Source organism: Canis lupus, chromosome 33 (genome assembly GCF_048164855.1).
Source record: "Canis lupus baileyi chromosome 33, mCanLup2.hap1, whole genome shotgun sequence".
Taxonomy (NCBI): domain Eukaryota; kingdom Metazoa; phylum Chordata; class Mammalia; order Carnivora; family Canidae; genus Canis; species Canis lupus.
The window spans coordinates 12,281,210-12,301,656 of NC_132870.1; the positions used below are offsets into that span (position 1 = coordinate 12,281,210).

Below are 20,447 nucleotides of genomic sequence, written 5' to 3' on the forward strand. Positions count from 1 at the left end.
ATTTTCTAAAAGTAACATTTGGGCTGCAAATCAAACAAAGATGCTTAGTAGCTATTAGCAGATAACATGATGGCAACATTGTAGACTTATCTGGTTACACATCCTGTTTGTGTCTATGGATTTCCCTGATCTCATCTAATATTTACTGATGTTGTCCAAATATCTAAATTACATACACATACACACAAAGATCATGAACTACAAGTTACAAGTTAGTGATCTGGTACCATTAACTTACTGTGCTATTTTTCTGCAAGACTTAAAGAAGTCCCAAGACAACTTTAAAATATTTTTTATACTGTCAATAAGCAAAAATGTGACATATTCAATTAAAGCACACATGGAAGGTCTTATTCAAACTCTAAAATTCCTTTATGTCTTTAAGCATCAGAAATAGCTATAATATCACTGATTACTTTATTGATTACATTGATACTCTTGTTTTCAACAAAAGAATTTACAGATCTATAGACAAAAGGCAAAGGAAGCAAAGAAATGAAGCAGAATTTGACCAAAATGGTTGAATCATCAGTAGCAATGAACAAATTTAATTACTAGAGATTACATTTTGATGTTGGTGTTACTATAAAATGATGGAAACTAAGTATGAACAGTAGATTTAATGCAAAGTGTCAAGAATATTAACAAAAAGAATCTCAGCTCATGGTCATTAGTGATCCTCAGTCTCTTTGTTCATATCATTTAACAAATGCACTTTTTTTTAAAATTTTTATTTATTTATGATAGTCACAGAGAGAGAAAGAGAGAGAGGCAGAGACACAGGCAGAGGGAGAAGCAGGCTCCATGCACCGGAAGCCCAATGTGGGACTCGATCCCGGGTCTCCAGGATCACGCCCTGGGCCAAAGGCAGGCGCCAAACCACTGCGCCACCCAGGGATCCCAACAAATGCACTTTTAAACTAACTTTAAATAATAGTAGAAACAAATATGTAGTTTTTTCTAATATTCTCAGCTTTTGAACACTTTTGTCAAGGAAACTTTGAATTCAAAGGAGTCATATAATAGTATTGGGGAAGTATAACATACAGTGGAGTTGCTATTTATGGGGAATTTAGTTTCCAAAGTCATCCTGTGAAAAAAATCATGCAAGCTAACATTATCCTTTAAAATACTTAAAGTACAACATATCTCATCATATCTTTTTTTTTTTTAATTTTTTTTTTATTTATTTATGATAGGCACACAGTGAGAGAGAGAGAGGCAGAGACACAGGCAGAGGGAGAAGCAGGCTCCATGCACCGGGAGCCCGACGTGGGATTCGATCCCCGGTCTCCAGGATCGCGCCCTGGGCCAAAGGCAGGCGCCAAACCGCTGCGCCACCCAGGGATCCCTATCTCATCATATCTTAAGAAAACAAGTTTTCCTCCTTTATTAGAATAGTCTGCTCTCCGTAGGTGCACAGTGCCTTAAAAATTCTCAAAAAAACTTTTGAGATTCTCAAAAAAACCCAAGGCTGAGCCAAGGATGAGGATGTTGGTGCATTATTTTGGGATAGGGCATGGGGCAGCAATGAGTGAGGAAAGGAAAGCAGGGATGTGAAACAAAGTAAAATGTAAATAGCTATTTCACAAAGAAACCCCAAACCACAAAACAGTTTGCTTGACAGATGCTTTGTTTGGCAGCCTGGAATTCACCAGATTGGCTGCAAGGAGAAACCATGAGATAGAGTATTCCATGGGAGGGAGAAAAATCTATCTAGTTCCCTCCTGACTTCTATTTCTCATTGCCAAGTTTCACTCAGAGGGATTTAACTGTTCTAGGCTTTCAGGTAGTCTTATCCAGTTCCCCTGGTAGCCTGTCAGGAATTCAGAACCTAGTACAGGGAAGTCAGAAATTCAGTGCAAGTGGCTGGTTCACCCCGCTGCAAGGCAGCAGTTAGGAGAAGGATCCAACATCCCCAAGGCAGGTAAATGATCAAACACTGGTGACAGATTGGTCTGGAAGGTGGGTAATACCAAGGCAATCTGAGGATATGATAAGATTTGTGTCTGATAGAAATACTAAAGTTGAAGAAGTTGATCTGTATTTATAAGTTTTATTGAACAAAAAATTTTTCTTTAAATATTAAAAAGTATGTTCAATACTGTAAGAAGCTTGGACAAATGTAAGAATAAAGTGAAAACTAAGATAACTTAGGTAAGAAGAAAGTCACGTCTCATCTCATATTTCTAAGGAGCCCAGTTCACTAACTGGTATGATGGACAGAATCTATAAAACCTGATCTTTTCCTAAATTTAAAATGTACTCAGTTAAATGCACATGCTTTCCAACACTACTAATTAAGTACCATGAACCAAAACTTTCTCTTACGGTCTTGCTAAGTTTCAAGGCAAACTCTGTAAGTCCTATTTTACAGAAAAAGTAACAGAAAAATAAATAATGTAGAATATCAAGCCTACCAAATGGCAGAAGATTAGATTAACTTTCTTTTATTAGGTCATACTATCCAAACCACTTAGTACTCATTTAGTAATAGAAATCTAGTACCCATTTTAGTAATTATCAAAATTTAGGGAAAGCAATTCCTGCTAAGCTCCAAGAATAATATTCTTTAGGAGGGCTTTTACTAGCCCTAGAAACTAGGATACTAGGAATTTCCTTAGAAAAGTCATATACAACATACACAGCTTACGGTCCAATGTTTACTTCATAGAAAAGTATTACTGTGGCATAGTATACCATAAAAACATTATTATCACATTAGAAAAATATAGTAGATCCTGGGGAATGATATCTAGATTCCCTCTTTATGTGTCTTTTTTTTTTTTTTTTTTCCCTCTTTATGTTTCATTCATTACTCCAGCTGCTGAGAATGATGCCTGCTTATGGCTCATAGCTAAACTCTACCCCCAAGATTATACCATCTCCCTAGGCACAGCTCATCTCCAGTGACTGAGGGAAATGGGTTAAATGGACTAATCTCTTTGACTCAATTTGAGATATCTCTGAAGGGCCATCTAAGCTTCTAAGTAAGTTGGGAACTGATTGAGGCCTTTGTTACAATAGCACAAAAGTTCAACTTCTCCTTAATCTTACATTTCTCTATGGTTTACAGAAGTAGCTTTAGCATTACCCAATACAAGTACTATTTGAAACCTCAGTCTCAGGGTTTATATCTTCAACAATTCAACCCATAACAAAAAGTGATACAGTAATATTGAAATTAATGTTATAAAATGATACTGAGAGAAAAATTTTACACCTATTTATTAAAGGATATAAAAACTAAAAATAAATAAATGTTCAACAAGGGGAAAAAAACACCCTAAAGACCTCACAGGAAAATGGGCAAAAAACAGGAACAAACACATCATAAGAAAGAAAGGCAAATGGCCCATAAAACAGATACCCAGTAAAGATGTCTAACTTCATTCATAATAAAATGAACAAATACATTTTGTTCACAGATCACACCATAAACGAAAAACAAAATTAAGAAAATAACTGTATTTAGAATAGTATCCAAAAGAAATACTAATATTCAAAAAAGACGTGTAAAATTTATACTCTGAAAATGATAAAACATTGTTGAAATAAATTAAAGACATAAGTAAATAGAAAGATGTCCCATATTCATGGATTGGAGAATGTAATATTGTTAGGATGGCAATACTCCCTAAATTAATCTACAGATTCAACAAAATTCTTATCAAAATACCCCCTGACTTTTTTGCAGAAATTTATAAGATGATCCTATATTCATATGGAAAAGCAAGTGCCCTAGAAGAGCTAAAATCACCTTGAAAAGAAACACAGCTGGAAATTGACACTTCCTGATTCAAAGCTTACTAAAAAAGCTACAGTAATCAAAACAGTGTGGTAATAGACTAAGTATAGTTGTATAGAGATCAATGGAATAAAACTGAGAGTCTAGAAACAAACTTTGGCAATCATAATTTTCAAAAAGACTAAGATAGTTCAAGGGAAAACAGTACTTTCAAGAAATGGTCTAAGATAGTACCATTGCACATCCACATGCAAAGGAATGAAACTGGACTCCTTCCTTACATGGAGAAAAAATGAACTTGAAATGAATTTCATAATGAGAAGAGGTAAAATTATAAACTTCTTTGAGAAAACATCTTCGTAAGTTAGGCAAAACCTTCTTAGATGCAACACCAAAGTTGCAAACACCAAAAAACAAATAAATAAATAAATTGACATAATGAACATCATTAGAATTTTTAAAATTGTGCTTAAAAAGCACACAATCAAGAAAATTATTTTTTTAAAGATTTTATTTATTTATTCATGAGAGACACAGAGAGAAAGAGAGAGAGAGAGAGAGAGAGAGGGAGAGAGGGAGAGAGGCAGAGGGAGAAGCAGACTCCATGCAGGGAGCCCGATATGGGACTCGATCCTGGGATTCCAGGATCATGCCCTGGGCCAAAGGCAGACGCTCAACCGCTGAGCCACCCAGGCATCCTCAATCAAGAAAATTAAATGGCAGGGGATGGCTGGGAAGATCATTGAGTAGGAGGACCCTTATTTCACCTGAGACCACAGTTACAACTAGATAACACTCATATCAGTGTAAATAACCCAGAAAATGATCTGAAGACTGGCAGAACAAACTCCATAACTACAGGTGGAGAAGAGGCCACATTAGAGAGGGTAGGAAGGGCAGAGATAGGGTGCAGAGCTAAATGGACCCATGGGACTGCCCTCTGGGGGTAGGGACACCACTAATATGAAGAGGAGCGAGAAACAGACCCTCAAACCAGAGAACATGCATGGGCCAAATTTCATGAGTTCTTACAATCAGTGGTACTTAAAACCTGGAATTTAAAAAATCAGCAGGTTTCCTCTGGGAGAGCCAGGAGAGCAAAAGGAAACAGGGTCTCTACTCCCAAAAAGACAACACAAAACCACCCCGCAGAGATATCATAGAAGCAGGAGTTTGAAAAACACCTGGAACATATGGGAGGGAGAGTTGTTTGCTAATTTCAGAGAGTATCCTGGAGAGACAGAGATTATTGGAAGACTCCTCCACGAGCAAAGGAGTTGGCAGGTGCCATTTCCCTCCCCTGCCCCCCGGCATAAACAAACAGCACCTGCAAAAAACAGCATGAAGACTATACTAGCTACCTAACTTGCTAACACTGTGCCTCCCAATCCCTCCAGCCAGGCTTGCCTCAGTCCCTGCATAGTAGATACCCTCCCACAGAAGACCAGTGCAAACCTTGCTAATATCACGCCTCCACCTACAATCACTTTGTGGATCCACCTGCACCAACCTGACTGGCCTTGGTTCTGGTCCCCTCTTGAAAAGAACCAGCTGCAAACCTTTCTAACACTGTGAGTTCTGCCCAGACTCATGTTGCTGATATGCCCCTTCCAATATGCTTTTGGCCAGAGTCCATCCGAAGCGGTGCCACAAGCAAGGCAGTGTGCAAGCAACGCTGAGAGGGGCCAGCACTACTGCAAAGTGGCTCCTGCCCTAGGAAAAGGGAAAGATAACGATACACACCAGTCAGACTGTAGTTCCAGCAGTAGGCTGGAGGCAGACATCTGGTTTGACTGCAGCCCTACCCACCAATGAAAGCTTCCTAGGAGAAAATACAGGGGAAGTACCTGGCAATATGCTGTACTGCATTTCTGACAAATGCCTGGTCTGATTCAACTTCAGACCAAGGCAGCCACAGACTGGCCAATGACTGGCAGAGAGCCACTGCAGATGATTGGACTGACAGAAAAAGCAGCTCAGCCACAACAGCAGGGCACAATCAACACACATAGGAGACTCCCCTCAAGTGCTAGGTTCCAGTGAATGAGGAGATACTGCACTACAGAGCAGGACCTCTTCTTCACAAGGTCACTACTTTCTTTTTTTTTTTTTAATTTTTTATTTATTTATGATAGTCACAGAGAGAGAGAGAGAGAGAGAGGCAGAGACATAGGCAGAGGGAGAAGCAGGCTCCATGCACCGGGAGCCCGACATGGGATTCGATCCCAGATCTCCAGGATCGTGCCCTGGGCCAAAGGCAGGCGCCAAACCGCTGCACCACCCAGGGATCCCCACTACTTTCAAGAGCAAGAGATGTAGCTGATTTTCCCAACACACAGAAACAGAGAGTTAGAAAAAATGAAGAGACAGAGGAAAATGTTCCAAATGAAAGAACAGAACAAAATCACAGCAAGACAAACAAAACAGAGAAGTAATATGCCTGAGAATTTAAAGTAATGATCATAAAGATACTCACTGGACTTGAGAAAAGACTGGAGGACATCAGTGAGACCCTTAACAAAGAGATAACCAATCAGAGATGAAGAACACAATAAATAAAATTTAAAAGTACCCTAGATGTAATAAACAGTAGATTAGAGGAAGCAGAAGAATGAATCAGCAACCTGGAGGACAGAGGAATGGAAACTAATTAAGCTGAGCAGGTGAGAGGAGAAAAATATGCAAAGTAAGAATAGACTTGGGGAACTCAGCAACATCATTAAGTGATCCCAGAAAGAGAAGGGAGAGAATATGGAGCAGAAAATACATTTTAAAAAATAATAGTGAAAACTTCTTGAACCCAAGGAAGGAAGCAGAAATCCAGATCCAGGAGGCACAGAGATCCCCCAAAAGAAACAACCTAAGAAGGTCCATACCAAGAAGTATAATAATTAAAATGGCAAAAGGTAGTGATAAAGAGAAAATTTTAAAAGCAGTCAGAGAAAACAGTTACATATGACAGAAACCCCATAAGGCTATCAGCTGATTTTTGAGCAGAAACTCTGCAGGCCAGAAGAGTGGGACAAAGTGCTAAAAGGAAAAAACCTGCAGGTAGACAATATTCTATTCAGAAAGGCTATCATTCAGAATAAAAGCAGTGATAAAGAGTTTCCCAGACAAAAGTTAAAGACATTCATTACCACTAAACCAGCCCTACAAGAAGTGTTAAAGGGGACTAAAGGAAAGTATAAAGGAAAAGACCATAAGTAAGGACAAGAAAAGTAGGAAGCACGAAACACGTGCTTATATTTATAAACATCAGTCAAGGGACTCTAAAATGAAAGGAGGTAAAGTATGATACCTCATATCTAAAACATGGTGGGGGGAGAGAAGTAAAGAACAATTTTAAATTTAAATGACCATCAAATTAGTACAGATTGCTATATGCAAAAGATGTTATATACGAACAATGGTAGCTACAAATCAAAAACCAGTAATAGATATGCAAAGAATAAAATTAAGGAATCAAGTATATCACTAAAAAGCCAAATAATCATGAGAGAGCAAGGAAAGAAAGAGAAAAACTACAAAATCAACCATAAAATGAGTAACAAAATGACAATAAAAACATACTATCAATAATTGCATTGAAGTAAAGGACTAAATGCTCCAATAAAAAAACACAGGGTGATGAAATGGATTAAAACAAAACAAAACAAAACAAAACCCAAACCTATCTACATACTGCCTACAAGAGAGTCATTTGAGACCTAGAGACAGCTGCAGATTGAAAGTGAGGGGATGAAGAAACACCTTCATGCAAAAGGGTATCAAAAGAAAGCCAAAGTAGCAATATTTATATCCAACAAAATAAACTTTAAAACAAAGGCTGTCACAAGATATGTCCCTGTATAATTAACCATAAAGAGAACAATCTAACAAGAAGATATAACTACTGTAAATATTTATGTACTAAACATGCGAGCACCGAAATATATAAAACAGTTAATAATAAACATAAAGGAACTACTTGATAGTAATATGAAACTACTTTATTGTGGGGTGTGGCTTTAACACCCCACTTACATCAATGGACAGGTTGTCCAAATAGAAAATCAATAAGGAAGCTGTAACTTTGAATGGACCTGAAGGATGTAACATATATATTCAAAATGTTCCCTCCAAAAGAAAAAAATTCCCTTCTAAAACAGAATATACATTCTTTTCAAGTGCACATGGAACATTCTCCAGAACCGATCATATATTTGGCCAGAAAATAAGTCTGAATAAATTTAAAAAGATTGGAGACATACCATGATCTTTTCTGACCATAATGCTATGAAATTAGAAATCAACCACAAGAAAAAAATCTGGAAAGAACACAAATACACAGAGGTTAAATAACATGCTATTAGGCAGTGAATGGGTTAACCAAGAAATCAAAGAAGAAATCTTAAAAATATGGAGATAAATGAAAATGAAAACACGACAGTCCCAATCTTTGGGATACAGCAAAAGCTGTTCTAAGAGGGAAGTTTATTGCAATACAGGCCTACTTCAAGAAGCATGAAAAATATGAAACAATTTAACCTTACACCTAAAGGAGCTAGAAAAAGAACAACAAATAAAATCCCAAATCAACAAACAGAAGTAAATAATAAAAATTAGAGCAGAAATAAATGAAAAAGAAATTAAAAAAAAAAAAGAAAGAAAACCAAAAATAGAAGAGATCAATGAAACCAGGAGCTGGTTCTTTGAAAAGAAACTCAAAATTGATAAACCTTTAACTAGACTCATAAAAAAAAAAGACTCAAACAAAATCACAAATGAAAGAGTAGAAACAACCAATACCACAGAATTGCGAAGGATTAAAAGAGACCACTATGAAAAATTATATTCCAACAAATTGGGCAACCTAGAAGAAATGCATAAATTCCTAGAAAAATATAACCTCTCAAAACCGAATTAAGAAAAATAGAAAACTTGGACAGACAGGTTACTAGCAATGAAATTGAATCACTAAGTAATCAAAAAACTAATCAAAATCACTAATCAAATAAAAAAACTCCCAACAAACAAAAGCCCAGGACCACACAGCTTCACAGGCAAATTCTACCAAATATTTATTTTATATTTTTTAAAAGATTTTATTTATTTATTCATGAGAGACAGAGAGAGAGAGAGAGAGAGAGAGGGAGGAAAAGAGGGAGAGGCAGAGACACAGGCAGAGAGAGAAGCAGGCTCCCACACAGGGAGCCTGATGTTGGACTCGAACCTGGGTCTCCAGGATCAGGCTCTGGGCTGAAGGTGTTGCTAAACTGCTGAGCCACCTGGGCTGACCCTCTACCAAATATTTAAAGAAGATCTAATACCTATTGCTCTCAAACTATTACAAAAAACAAAAGAAGAAGGAAAACTTACAAATTCATTCTATGAGGACAGCATTACCCAGATATCAAAACCAGATAAAGACACTACAAAAATGGGATCCCTGGGTGGCGCAGTGGTTTGGCGCCTGCCTTTGGCCCAGGGCGTGATCCTGGAGACCCAGGATAGAATCCCACGTCAGGCTCCCGGTGCATGGAGCCTGCTTCTCCCTCTGCCTATGTCTCTGCCTCTCTCTCTCTCTCTCTCTGTGTGACTATCATAAAAATAACAACAACAACAACAAAAAATTTAAAAGACACTACAAAAAAGAAAACTAAAGGCCAGTATCTTTCATGAACATAGATGCAAAAATCCTCCACAAAATATTAGCAAACCAATCCAACAATACATTAAAAAAATCATTCACTATGATCAAGTGGAATTTATACTTGGGGTGCCATATTCAGAAATCAATCAATGTGATACATCATAGCAATAAAAAACCATTTATAAAGGATAAAAGAGAAAGGATAAAAACCATATGGTCATTTCAAAAGATATGGAAAAAAAAGAACTTGGCAAAGTACAATAACCATTCATGATAAAAACCCTCAACAAAGTAGGTTCTGAGGGCACGTACCTTAATTTAATGAAAGTCACAGATGAAAAACCCACAGTTAACATCATACTCAATGGGGAAAAACTGAGATTTTTCTCCTAAGGTCAGGAAGAAGACAAGAATGTCCACTTTCACCACTTTTATTTAACATAGTAATGGAAGTCCTAGCCAGAACAATCAAACAGGAAAAAGGAATAAAAGGCATCCAAGTTGGTAAGGAAGAAGTTAAACTGTCACTACTTGTAGTTGACATGATACTATATATAGAAAACCCTAAAGACTTCACCAAAAAACTATTAGATCTGATAAACAAATTCAGTAAGGTTGCAGATCACAAAAATCAATGTACAGAAATCTGCTGCATTTCTATACACTAATGGTGATGCAGTAGAAAGAGAAATTGAGAAAAAAAATACCATTTACAACTATACCAAAAATAATACCTAGAAATAAACTTAACCAAAGAACAGAAAGACCTGTACTCTGAAAACTATAAAACACTGATGAAAGAAATTGAAGAGGACACAAACAAATGGAAACATAGTCTACATGTATAGATTGAAAGAATACTGTTAAATGTCCATACCACCCAAGGCAATCTACACATTTAATGCAATCTACATCAAAATACCAATAGCACTGTTCACAGAAGTAGAACAAACAATCCTAAAATTTGTATGGAACCACAGAAGTCCCCCAATAGCCAAAGGAATCTTGTAAAGAAAGCTGAAGGTACCACAGTTCCAGACTTGAAGTTATACCACAAAGCTCTAATAATCAAAACAGCATGGTGCTAGTACAAAAACAACACACAGATCAATAGAACAGAATAGAAAATCCAGAAATAAACCATACCACAATTATTTGGTCAATTAATCTTCAACAAAGCAGGAAAGAACATGCAATGGGAAAATAATGGTCTCTTCAACAAATGGTGTTGGGTAAACTGGATAGCTACATGCAAAGGAATGAAATGATTTCTTTCTTACACCATACATAAAAATAAATTCAAAATGAATTAAGGACCTAAACATGAGACCTAAACCATAAAAATCCTAAAAGAGACCACAGGCAGTAATTACTCTAACACTGGCTATAGTGACATTTTCCTAGATAGGTCTCCTGAGGCAAGGAAAACATATGCAAAAATAACTATTGGGATTATATTGAAATAAAAAGTTTCTGCACAGCAAAGAAAACAACTAACAAAACTAAAAGGCAACCTATTGTATGGAAGATATTTGCAAATGACATATCTATCTGATAAGGGGTTAGTAACCATAGTATACAAAGAATTTTACCAAATAAGTAAATCCCCTAAAGTGTTTTTTTTTTAACCAAATAAGTAAAAACCAAAAAACCCAAATAATCCAATTAAAAAGTGGGCAGAAGACATGAACAGACATTTCTCCAAAAGACATACAGATGGCTGACAAACACAAGAAAATATGATCATCACTCACCATCAGGGAAATGTAAATCAAAACCACAATGTGACATCACCTCACACCTGTCAGAATGGCTAAAATAAAAAATAAAAAAAATCAGAAAACAAGTGTTGATGAGGATGTGAAGAAAAAGGAACCCTGTGAATTGCTGGTGGTAATGCAAACTGGTGTAGTCACTGTGAAGGACACTATGGAGATTCCTAAAAAAATTAAAAATAGAATTACCCTTGGGCACCTGGGTAGTTGAGTGGTTGAGCCCCTGCCTTTGGCTCAGGGCGTGATCCCAGGGTCCAGAGATGGAGTCCCACATCAGGCTCCATGCAGGGAACCGCCTTCTCCTTCTGTCTTTGCCTCTCTTTCTGTGTCTCTCATGAGTAAACAAACAAACAAACAAAAACAAAACAAAACAAAACAAAAAAACAGAACTACCCTATGTTCCAGTAATTGCATTACTGGGTATTTACCCAAAAAATGTGAAACACTAATTCAAAGGGATATACACACCCCTATATTTATTGCAGCATTATTTACAATAGCCAAATTAGGAAAGTAACTTGTGTCCATCAATGATGAAGGGATAAAAAAGATATAGTACACACACACACACACACACACACGGATATTACTCAGTCATAAAAAGAATGAAATCTTGCCATTTGCAACAACATAGATAGATCTAGAAACTATAATGCTAAATGAAATAAATCAGAGAAACATAAATACCATATAATTTCACTCAAATGTGTAATTTGAGTAACAAATGAACAAAAGGAAAAAAGAGACAAAAAACCAGACTCTTAATTATAGAGAACAAACAGATAGTTACCAGTGGGGAGGTAGGTAGGGGTATGGGTGAAATAAGTGAAGGGGTTCAAGAGTACACTTATCTTAATGAGGACTAAGTAATATACAGAATTGCTGAATCACTACATTGTACACCTGAAACTAATACTGTATGTTAACTATATTGGAATTAAAATTTTTTTAAAAAGGAAATAAAGACTATTTTTTTAATAAGGGAATATCCTTATGAAATAATATTAACTTTTAAAAGAACATGAAATTTCAGATATAAAAAGGTATTAGCTATGAAATATATAATCATAAGATGGGAGAAAACGTACCAACAGTAGATGAATGTTTGGTGCTTCGAATGCTGGGCTTCTGGGTGACTCTCAAATTACATTTCAACATGTAATTCCAGTTATAGGTTTATTAAATTTGGATGATCATATAATGTTATCATTGCAAATACTCAAATAATAATAGAGGTATATAAGGTAAAAATAAAGTATCCCCCATTAGTAACCCCCATGCCAACATCTCCTTTCTAGGGATAAAATCTCTCAAATAAAATCTTTTAAAAAAGACCCTAATGTATCCTATGAAATGTTATTAATTAAAATTTAAATCTCTAAGGTTATAATGGGGATAGTTATTAAAGTAGAGCTTCTTGGGGGCACTTCGGTGGCTGTCAGTTAAGGGTTCGACTCTTGGATTTGGCTCAAGTTGTGATCTCATGAGTTGTGAGCTCGAGCCTCGAGTAGGGCTCTGAGCAGGGAGACTACTTGAAAATTCTCTCTCTGCCTCTCCCTTACTCTCCTGGTTGCATGTACATGCACTTGTTCATGCGATCGCTCTCTCAAATAAATTTAAAAAAATTTTTTTTAAGGTAGAACTTCTCACCATAGTAGGCTGTGAATGTCCTGGAACCCCAGAGTCACTACGATCTAAGCCAGAATTTATATTTGGACAATCATTCTGAGGACTGTAATATTACTAGTTCTGGGCTGTTGAATGAGTCTATAGATTAATGGAGTGTATAAGTAGATACAATATTTTAAAAATTGCTAAGAATTTATGAGAGTATTTATTTATTTATTTATTTATTTAATTAATTTATTTATTTATTTATTTATTTATTTATTTATTTTATGAGAGCTTTTAAATGTGACTATATTCTTTCCTGTCCTTATAAACTAGAAGAAATGTGGTTTGTATCAGTGGGGACTAATATATTAATAGGAGAGTTAAAAGAAAGTCCCTGGATTGCAAGATCATGTTTCACATATCAACAATTAGAGACTTTTATGGAATAACAAGGAAAAGAAAATATGAAGTTTTATAAGCATTCTTGTGGTCGGTACTATGGCACCTACCAAGGAAAGGAGTTTATTTCTAGTCTAGTTTATTCCTAGGAAACAAATGTAGCAAGGGTTATATTTTCTGTCACTGACATACTTAGCTTATATTTTTCCACCTATTAGCAATCACTTAAAAAATTATGCATTATATTATACTCCTTCCCTTTCTGCTAATCAATGTTTCAAATTAAATATTATAAATGCCCTTTTTAGTGAAACTAAAACTTATTTCCAAAATTTTAAATAAAACCACAAATTGTGGATTTCATGAAAAAGCCTATCTACCTTCTTTAAAGTTGGGATGAAAAACAAGGCTAAAATGCCCAAGAGCAAGATAGAACTCCACTAACATAAATTGGTTGACTTTTCAGCAAGAAATATGATTCTATAACCCAAGTAATTGCAGGCAGTAATAAGGAAAAAGTGGTATGCAATATTAACAGCAAAACTCCACTAACTTACTGAAAGCAATTTGGCCCAAATACAGTGGCGAGATTGTGAACATTCATGCGATTCTCTACATGGTGCTTGGCTACTTTGGTCAAGAACTGGCATAGGTACTTGAGGAGGCAGTAGTGGGTGTCTGGCAGCTCTTTTATTAAGTCTCTTAAGCTATTCTCCTGAGCATCATTTCTGTCATCTGGAAAGAAAAAGAATAAAAAATGCTCTCAGGCATATTTCACAGTAACAACAAAAGCACAGAGGCATAATAAGATCTAACATTTTATTCAGGAAAAAATTTCTAAAGACAAACCATTGAAAAAAAAGAGGTACTTTTCAATTTTCTTTGATTTTTGAGCATTTAACTTTTTTTAATGTTAAAAATTTACTAAGACATCCTGAAAATCATGAGCTTTACTCAGGGCATAAAATGGCTTCATGTTTCATTTGTGTGTGTTCCTTGCCCAAAATTAAGATAAAGGTTGGCTTTTTATCCATAGTGGAACCTTCCATTTGATTATTGTCTACAAGTTTATTAAAAACAAGAATCTCTTAGCTGAATAAAATTTAATACAAGAGACATTCCTCGGTCAACATGAATAAGAGTAAACTTAGTGGTCAGGAATTTATAGCTAGAGAAAACTGAAGTAAAGTTTTAATTTCTATATAGCTTTTTATCTCTCCCATGTCTGAGTTTAGAATTTGAAATGTGCTTTTCATGTAAAAGCCAAGAATATCTTACAGTGAGCCAACATTTAGGCAGACATATGAAAAGTTCCCCTCAATTCTCAAAGATTTATGTGTTTTGTCAATATCTAAGCACAGAGAAGTTATTTTAAAAAAATTTTGCATACTACTTTCTATCAGAGGCAAATATAAATCTTTTATAGCAAATAAATACTCTAAGGGAAAAATCATGATCCATCCTTTTAGGCACACATCTAAGACAATGAAAACTTAAGCCAGTTGCTGCTAATACACACTGGATTCCTTAATTTAGATAGGTCAGCTGCTTTAGCTAGTCAAGTAAGTAAGAAACAGCACCATGAGGCAAATGTGATGCAAAGGAAGTGGATTAGTCAGTGTCACAAAATTTATGCATAACATGATGCCATTGAAGGAAGTGAAAATCCTGAAAACATTCAGAAAGTCACCAAAAGTGTTATTGAGTGGCTGCAGAGCAAGGAATAGAAAGGTAGGCCCAGGAGCTACTTCCTGGGTTAGGATCCTGGTTCTGTCACCTGCTACCTATGTGACCTTAGACTGTATACTAAAATCTATTTCATCATTTATAAATAGGAATATTAACTGTCTCATAGGGAAGTGACAAGGATTAAGTGAGTTTCAAATTGCAAAGTACTCAAAACAGAGAGGTTGACAAATAGTGCTATGCAACTACTTGTTAGGTGAGTTCTTTAACTTTACCTTAATTAATTTGTTTTTATGAGAGCACTGAGGTTTTAATGAAATGTCTTTTAATATGAGCCCATTTCCTCTTATGAATGTTAGAATAAGGGATGCTGCTAAAAATAGCAATGTCAAAATGTGTAAACCTCAATCTTTTTAAAAATCATTTAGGAGAACATTCTATTTATAATTGGAGTAATTATTTCTCACTGATTACCAACAGTGTGATCCAGTAATCTATACAAGGTTTAGGGCAAAATAGTTTTCTTGATATTAGAAAATTTTCACATTAATTTAAATTACTTTTAAAAAAGAAATCATATGTAATTACTATGATAACCCATAAAAACATGTGATATGTTGCTTATGATGGCATTATTTTCCACTGTATTATGATCCTATGTAAGAAATGGAAATAATTAAGTTTGGAGTGATTAAAAACTAATTGAAAACTACCCATTTCTCATACCTTTATGCTTATAAAGAAATATGAACTACCAGAAAATGGATTTTATTTTGCCTTTTTAATTTTCTTACAGTGACTAATCCAAAGTGAAACTGGATGTTTTCATGGGTCTGTTTTGTCTATTGAAAACTGTGGTTTAAAATTCTGGTTTAATTCCAGAATTTAAGGATACAGGCAATAGCATTCCAACAGCCTTGATAATGGGCCATTAGCCTTCTGGCTCTGAAATGAAACCTCAAATCCTAAGGCAGTGAAGTGAGATCCTAATATGTGATGATACCAGATCAAATAAAACAAGTATTGAAAACAGTTATGAGTTTATGACAATAACATCTTTGAAAAAGAGGGAGCTCTTTCATCATTTACTTCCAATTTTTGAAATATAAATAATTTTCCCAGGAAATAAAACTGATGAGTAATGGGAAGGGAGACAGATACATCCAGAGAATTTCAACCTGAACAAAACAGAATTCCTCTATAGCATGAATGGAAGAACCATCAAATATATTCTCAAAAATAAAAAGTGGTTGAGAAATATCTTTTGTTGTCTATGATAGAAGATATATTCATCAATTCCCTCACTAGTAGAGTATGTCCTCTACTTCAGAGGCTTTAACTGTAACACACTGACTTTGAAACCTGAATATTCATAATTTGCCTCCCATGCTTCAAGTACACTGACAGTGCAGTAAAGACTTTGATTTATTAGCATAACATTTCTTGTCACCTCTCTTCCTACTAATTATGTGTTAACATACTGAGAATCTGTAATTTGTGCTGTTTCTAGAAATGTGGTAAATATCACTGCTCTACCCAGGCTGCAGCAATCTCAGGACTTCCTATAAATGAAAATAACTGCTCAACACCTTCAAAGGAGGCTTCCAGGGGTGCCTGGATGGTTCAGACAGTTAAGTGTCAAGCCTCAGGTCATGATCTCAGAGTCCTGGGATTGAGCTCTGATGGGCTCTCTGCTCAGTGGGGAGTCTGCTTCTTCCGGTTCCCTCTCTTCTTTGGCTCCCTCTCTTTTCCCCTCTTGCTCTCTCTCAAGTAAATAAATTAAATCCCGTTTTATCAATCAATCAATCTACTAGAGGTATGCCCAGCACAGCATGGGGTGGGGGTGGGGGGGACAGCAGTGTTAGTATAAATGTGCCTTTTGCTACCTGAGAGCAAAAGTTCATCATAATTATTGCTTATTGTTATTTTTCATTTGCTCATACCTAAATATAATGAACATTGCCTTGTCATTTGTGTTCTTGCATTGATATTGGTACTTATGATGCCTTCCTCAAAGTCTCACATTATAAAAAAAGTAAGCAATGCTTCTATTTGGGGGCACGTTTATTTATAACATACTTACTGCACACTATGTATATTATTTATCACATGCTTTCTATGTGTCTATATATCTAGGGATATAGCACTGAAATAAAACTTCATGCTTTTATAAAAGTAAAACTAGTATACAAAAAAAGAAACATCTATATTCCAAATGTATCTTGAAGAAATACTTAATAATTTAGTTCATTTACACAAGTAGCTGAGTTGAAGTGTTAAGTAGGAAGGGGATCACAGAGTATTCAAATGATAACAAAAGTGTCCTTTGGTGGTCAGAGGGTAAGGATAACTTAGCAATGAAATTCCACAGAAGGGTCTCAGAAACAGAAGTGAAATGCCCCTTTGCAGTTGTATCAAAATATTTTAATGGTTGAAACTTATAGGTTTTTCTAGAATTAAATCGGAATAAAAATGAGAATATAATTCATGAGCCAAAAGGTTTGAGAAAACTTTGCAGATGGAATAATCGTTAATAATTGAAATAGTCATCGTTTTCCTTAACATTAATCTTCTCCTAGGACAAGAACTTCAAATTATATAAGTTTTCTTGAAAGCTTTCATCTGTTGTTAGCTAAATTTGATCCATTTCTTATGCTAAAACACAAACATACAACAAACAGAGTGTACATAGTAAACAGAGAAAACTACTCAGCACTTAAAGATTGTACCATAAAAACTTTTGCATAACAGATTAAGTAGCAAACACAGAACCATGTGACAAGTATTTGTTCTTATTAAAAAAAGATTATGATCATAATCAGCAATGCTGAACCTATATCATAGAATGGCACTTTAATCTGAATATTTATCCTGGTGCTTTCATGTGCTTTAATCTTTCAAGGGCCATGAAGTTATACTGTACTTATGACCTTAGCCTCAAGGAGAAAAAAACCCCAAACAACAGGCAAAATGCTAATCTCTACCATGATATACATCTTAGAGCTACAAGAAGGTCAGCCATTAAAAGAACCAAAATATTACCCTCATGGTGCCAGATTTATCGAAATAGCTTTTTATTTCCTCATTAAGCCTTACGAAGGATTTATGAAAATTTGCTAATCTATTAGATAGAACAATAAGCTGCTGCTGACTTTGAAGATGAAGAAAGGTCACAAGCCTGAGCATGCTGACAGCCTCTTAATGCCAAGAAGAAGCCAGAGAGAAAATAAGGATCTTGGCCTTACAACTACATGGAATGGAAGAGTGCCAAAGATCCAAATAGGCCTGGAAGCAGTTTCTCCCCTGGAACCTTCAGCTAAGAACCCAGGCTGACTGACACCTTGATTCTGGCCTTGTGAACTTGGAGTACAGACACCAGCTGAGCCCACAAACTTCTCACCCATGAAACACTAGATTATTTGTGTGGTTTTAAGCCACTAAATTTGTAGGAGTTTGTCATGGCAGCTATGGGAGCTTAATACATCTCCAGTTAGAGAGGATTAGACTGAAAGAGATTAACTAACTTGTCTATATTCACAGTTACCAAGTAGCCAAGCTGCAATTCAAACAGCAGTCTGATCTCAGAACATGTGATCTGATCAGGGCACACTAACAAAGTTATATATTGTTATTATCATTATTACAAAACAACCATCACACTGTCTCATACATGTAAATGTTTAACAAATGTTTCCTGAATCAACAAATGAATAAGCAGAATTGGTAAGTAATGGGGGTGGGAATCTTAATTTATTTATGATAAATTATAGCTTCCTTGTTCCTGTATATGGGAGAACATTTTAATAAAAACCTACATGAATGTCTGGGCACAAAATGTTGTGTAGAACACATGAGAACAAAACATTAATTATATTTCTTTCTAAATATGCATTTTGAAAGAATGAGAAAAATAATCATAAAATCCCAGCTACACTGGATTAGCCTGGGTTTTACCCCTGCATTTCATACCCCAGGAATGGAATCACTTCTTTAGAGCTTATCTAAACAACATAATTATATTTTCTGATTAATGGAATTGGTATATTTCTATATAAAAGGAAAAGTTTTATTTTTATAGCTCTCTTACAACCCTTGCCCATGCCAAAGTTCTCTAGACCTCGCACAAATTTCTGAAAGGACAGGATGATAAAGTAACTAATAAAATTTAATAAATTACTGTCTATTCTTAGATATTAATGAAACTACAAATCTTATTCTGATTAGATTCTATGAAATGCAGAGGTATGTTTATTACCAAATTATCCAATATCTACACTGATACTCCTGGCTCCCAGAAGGAAGCTGCATGAAAAGGCAAAGGCCTCTGGGATTAAAAAAAAAAAAAAAAGAATTACACAATACTTTACCTATCAGTCCCAGGATAAAATACTCCTAATGATACCTAAATAATATATCAGCAAGTCTATTCTGTGGGCATTTACTGAGTGCTTGCTAATGGGGGCAGGCTGGCATAGATAAAAATATAAGAAACATATAAAATAGTCTATGTAAAGTCAAAACTGAGAGCTCATATCTCAGCTAGATGTTAGACACAAGCATTTATTTTTTTTTCTTTTTTCTTTTTTCTTTTTTATATTTTTAGACACAAGCATTTAAATGCTAAAGAACCTGTTTATGTGGGAATGTCAGTACATAGGAAAATAGAAAAAATAATCTTACCACTTTGAAAGGGAAGCCTCCTATAATATAATATGCTAATCTTGAACAATATTGGCAACATCCCAGCTAACAAAACTTGGCTCGTTCCATAAATCTAGTGCTACATTAAATGGACAAAGTACAGTAAGTGTAATTTCAGTGGGAATCACTTTACCACCAGTTTCTCACCCTGTAAAAGACTAGTGATTAAATGCTCAGCTGTAAGTAAACTTATTTGGTGTCAAACGAGATAAACCATCAAACCCAGAGTTTTTAAGCCTATGTTGGATGTTGTTTCTTTCTCTCTTAAGTCCTTAAATTGTTTATAGACTCAGTGTAAAGGTGAGTGGGTTCTCATGGGCTTAGCAAAATACTGGTACTGAGAATACAGCTTAACAGAATTAGGGCAGAGCTATAGGTGACTAGCAAACTAATTATTTGTCATCACTTCAAATTGATATTCATTAAACTTTCATTATTTTACGTGAATTGATTTTCTAATACAAATTATACATATATTATATGTACATGTGTCATATATGTGTGTGTGTGTGTGTGTATATATATATAAATTCATTTATTGGCTGTTCTATTTCTCTTCCAGCTCAAATAAGATATTCTTCACACAAAAACATTAGTAAAAAATACAGAATTTACTGAGGACTTCATTTAATTCACAACTCATTCTAAAAATCCCCAACAGACATTATTTTTTTGGCCTTTAAGCAGCTGGTCTCTTCTTTCTTTTCCTCTTTAAGCACATAATCTTTCTGCTATTAAAAATTCTATTGTCGGGATCCCTGGGTGGCGCAGCGGTTTAGCGCCTGCCTTTGGCCCAGGGCACGATCCTGGAGACCCGGGATCGAATCCCAACGTTGGGCTCTCGGTGCATGGAGCCTGCTTCTCCCTCTGCCTATGTCTCTGCGCTCTC

The 20,447-nt window shown here is 35.5% G+C and overlaps 1 protein-coding gene across 7 annotated transcripts in view; it reads right to left on the reverse strand.

Moving 5' to 3' along the window:
* FAM13A (family with sequence similarity 13 member A) overlaps positions 1 to 20,447 on the reverse strand; it is a 342,559-nt gene that overhangs the window by 242,829 nt on the left and 79,283 nt on the right. For 6 of the 7 annotated variants that reach the window (XM_072810208.1, XM_072810206.1, XM_072810209.1 and 3 more), the window contains one exon: positions 13,729 to 13,906. The exons of the other annotated variant lie outside the window; for it this stretch is intronic. In XM_072810208.1, the coding sequence (XP_072666309.1) occupies positions 13,729 to 13,906 (178 nt within the window). The remainder of the gene's footprint in view (positions 1 to 13,728; positions 13,907 to 20,447) is intronic. 7 annotated transcript variants of the gene reach the window in all.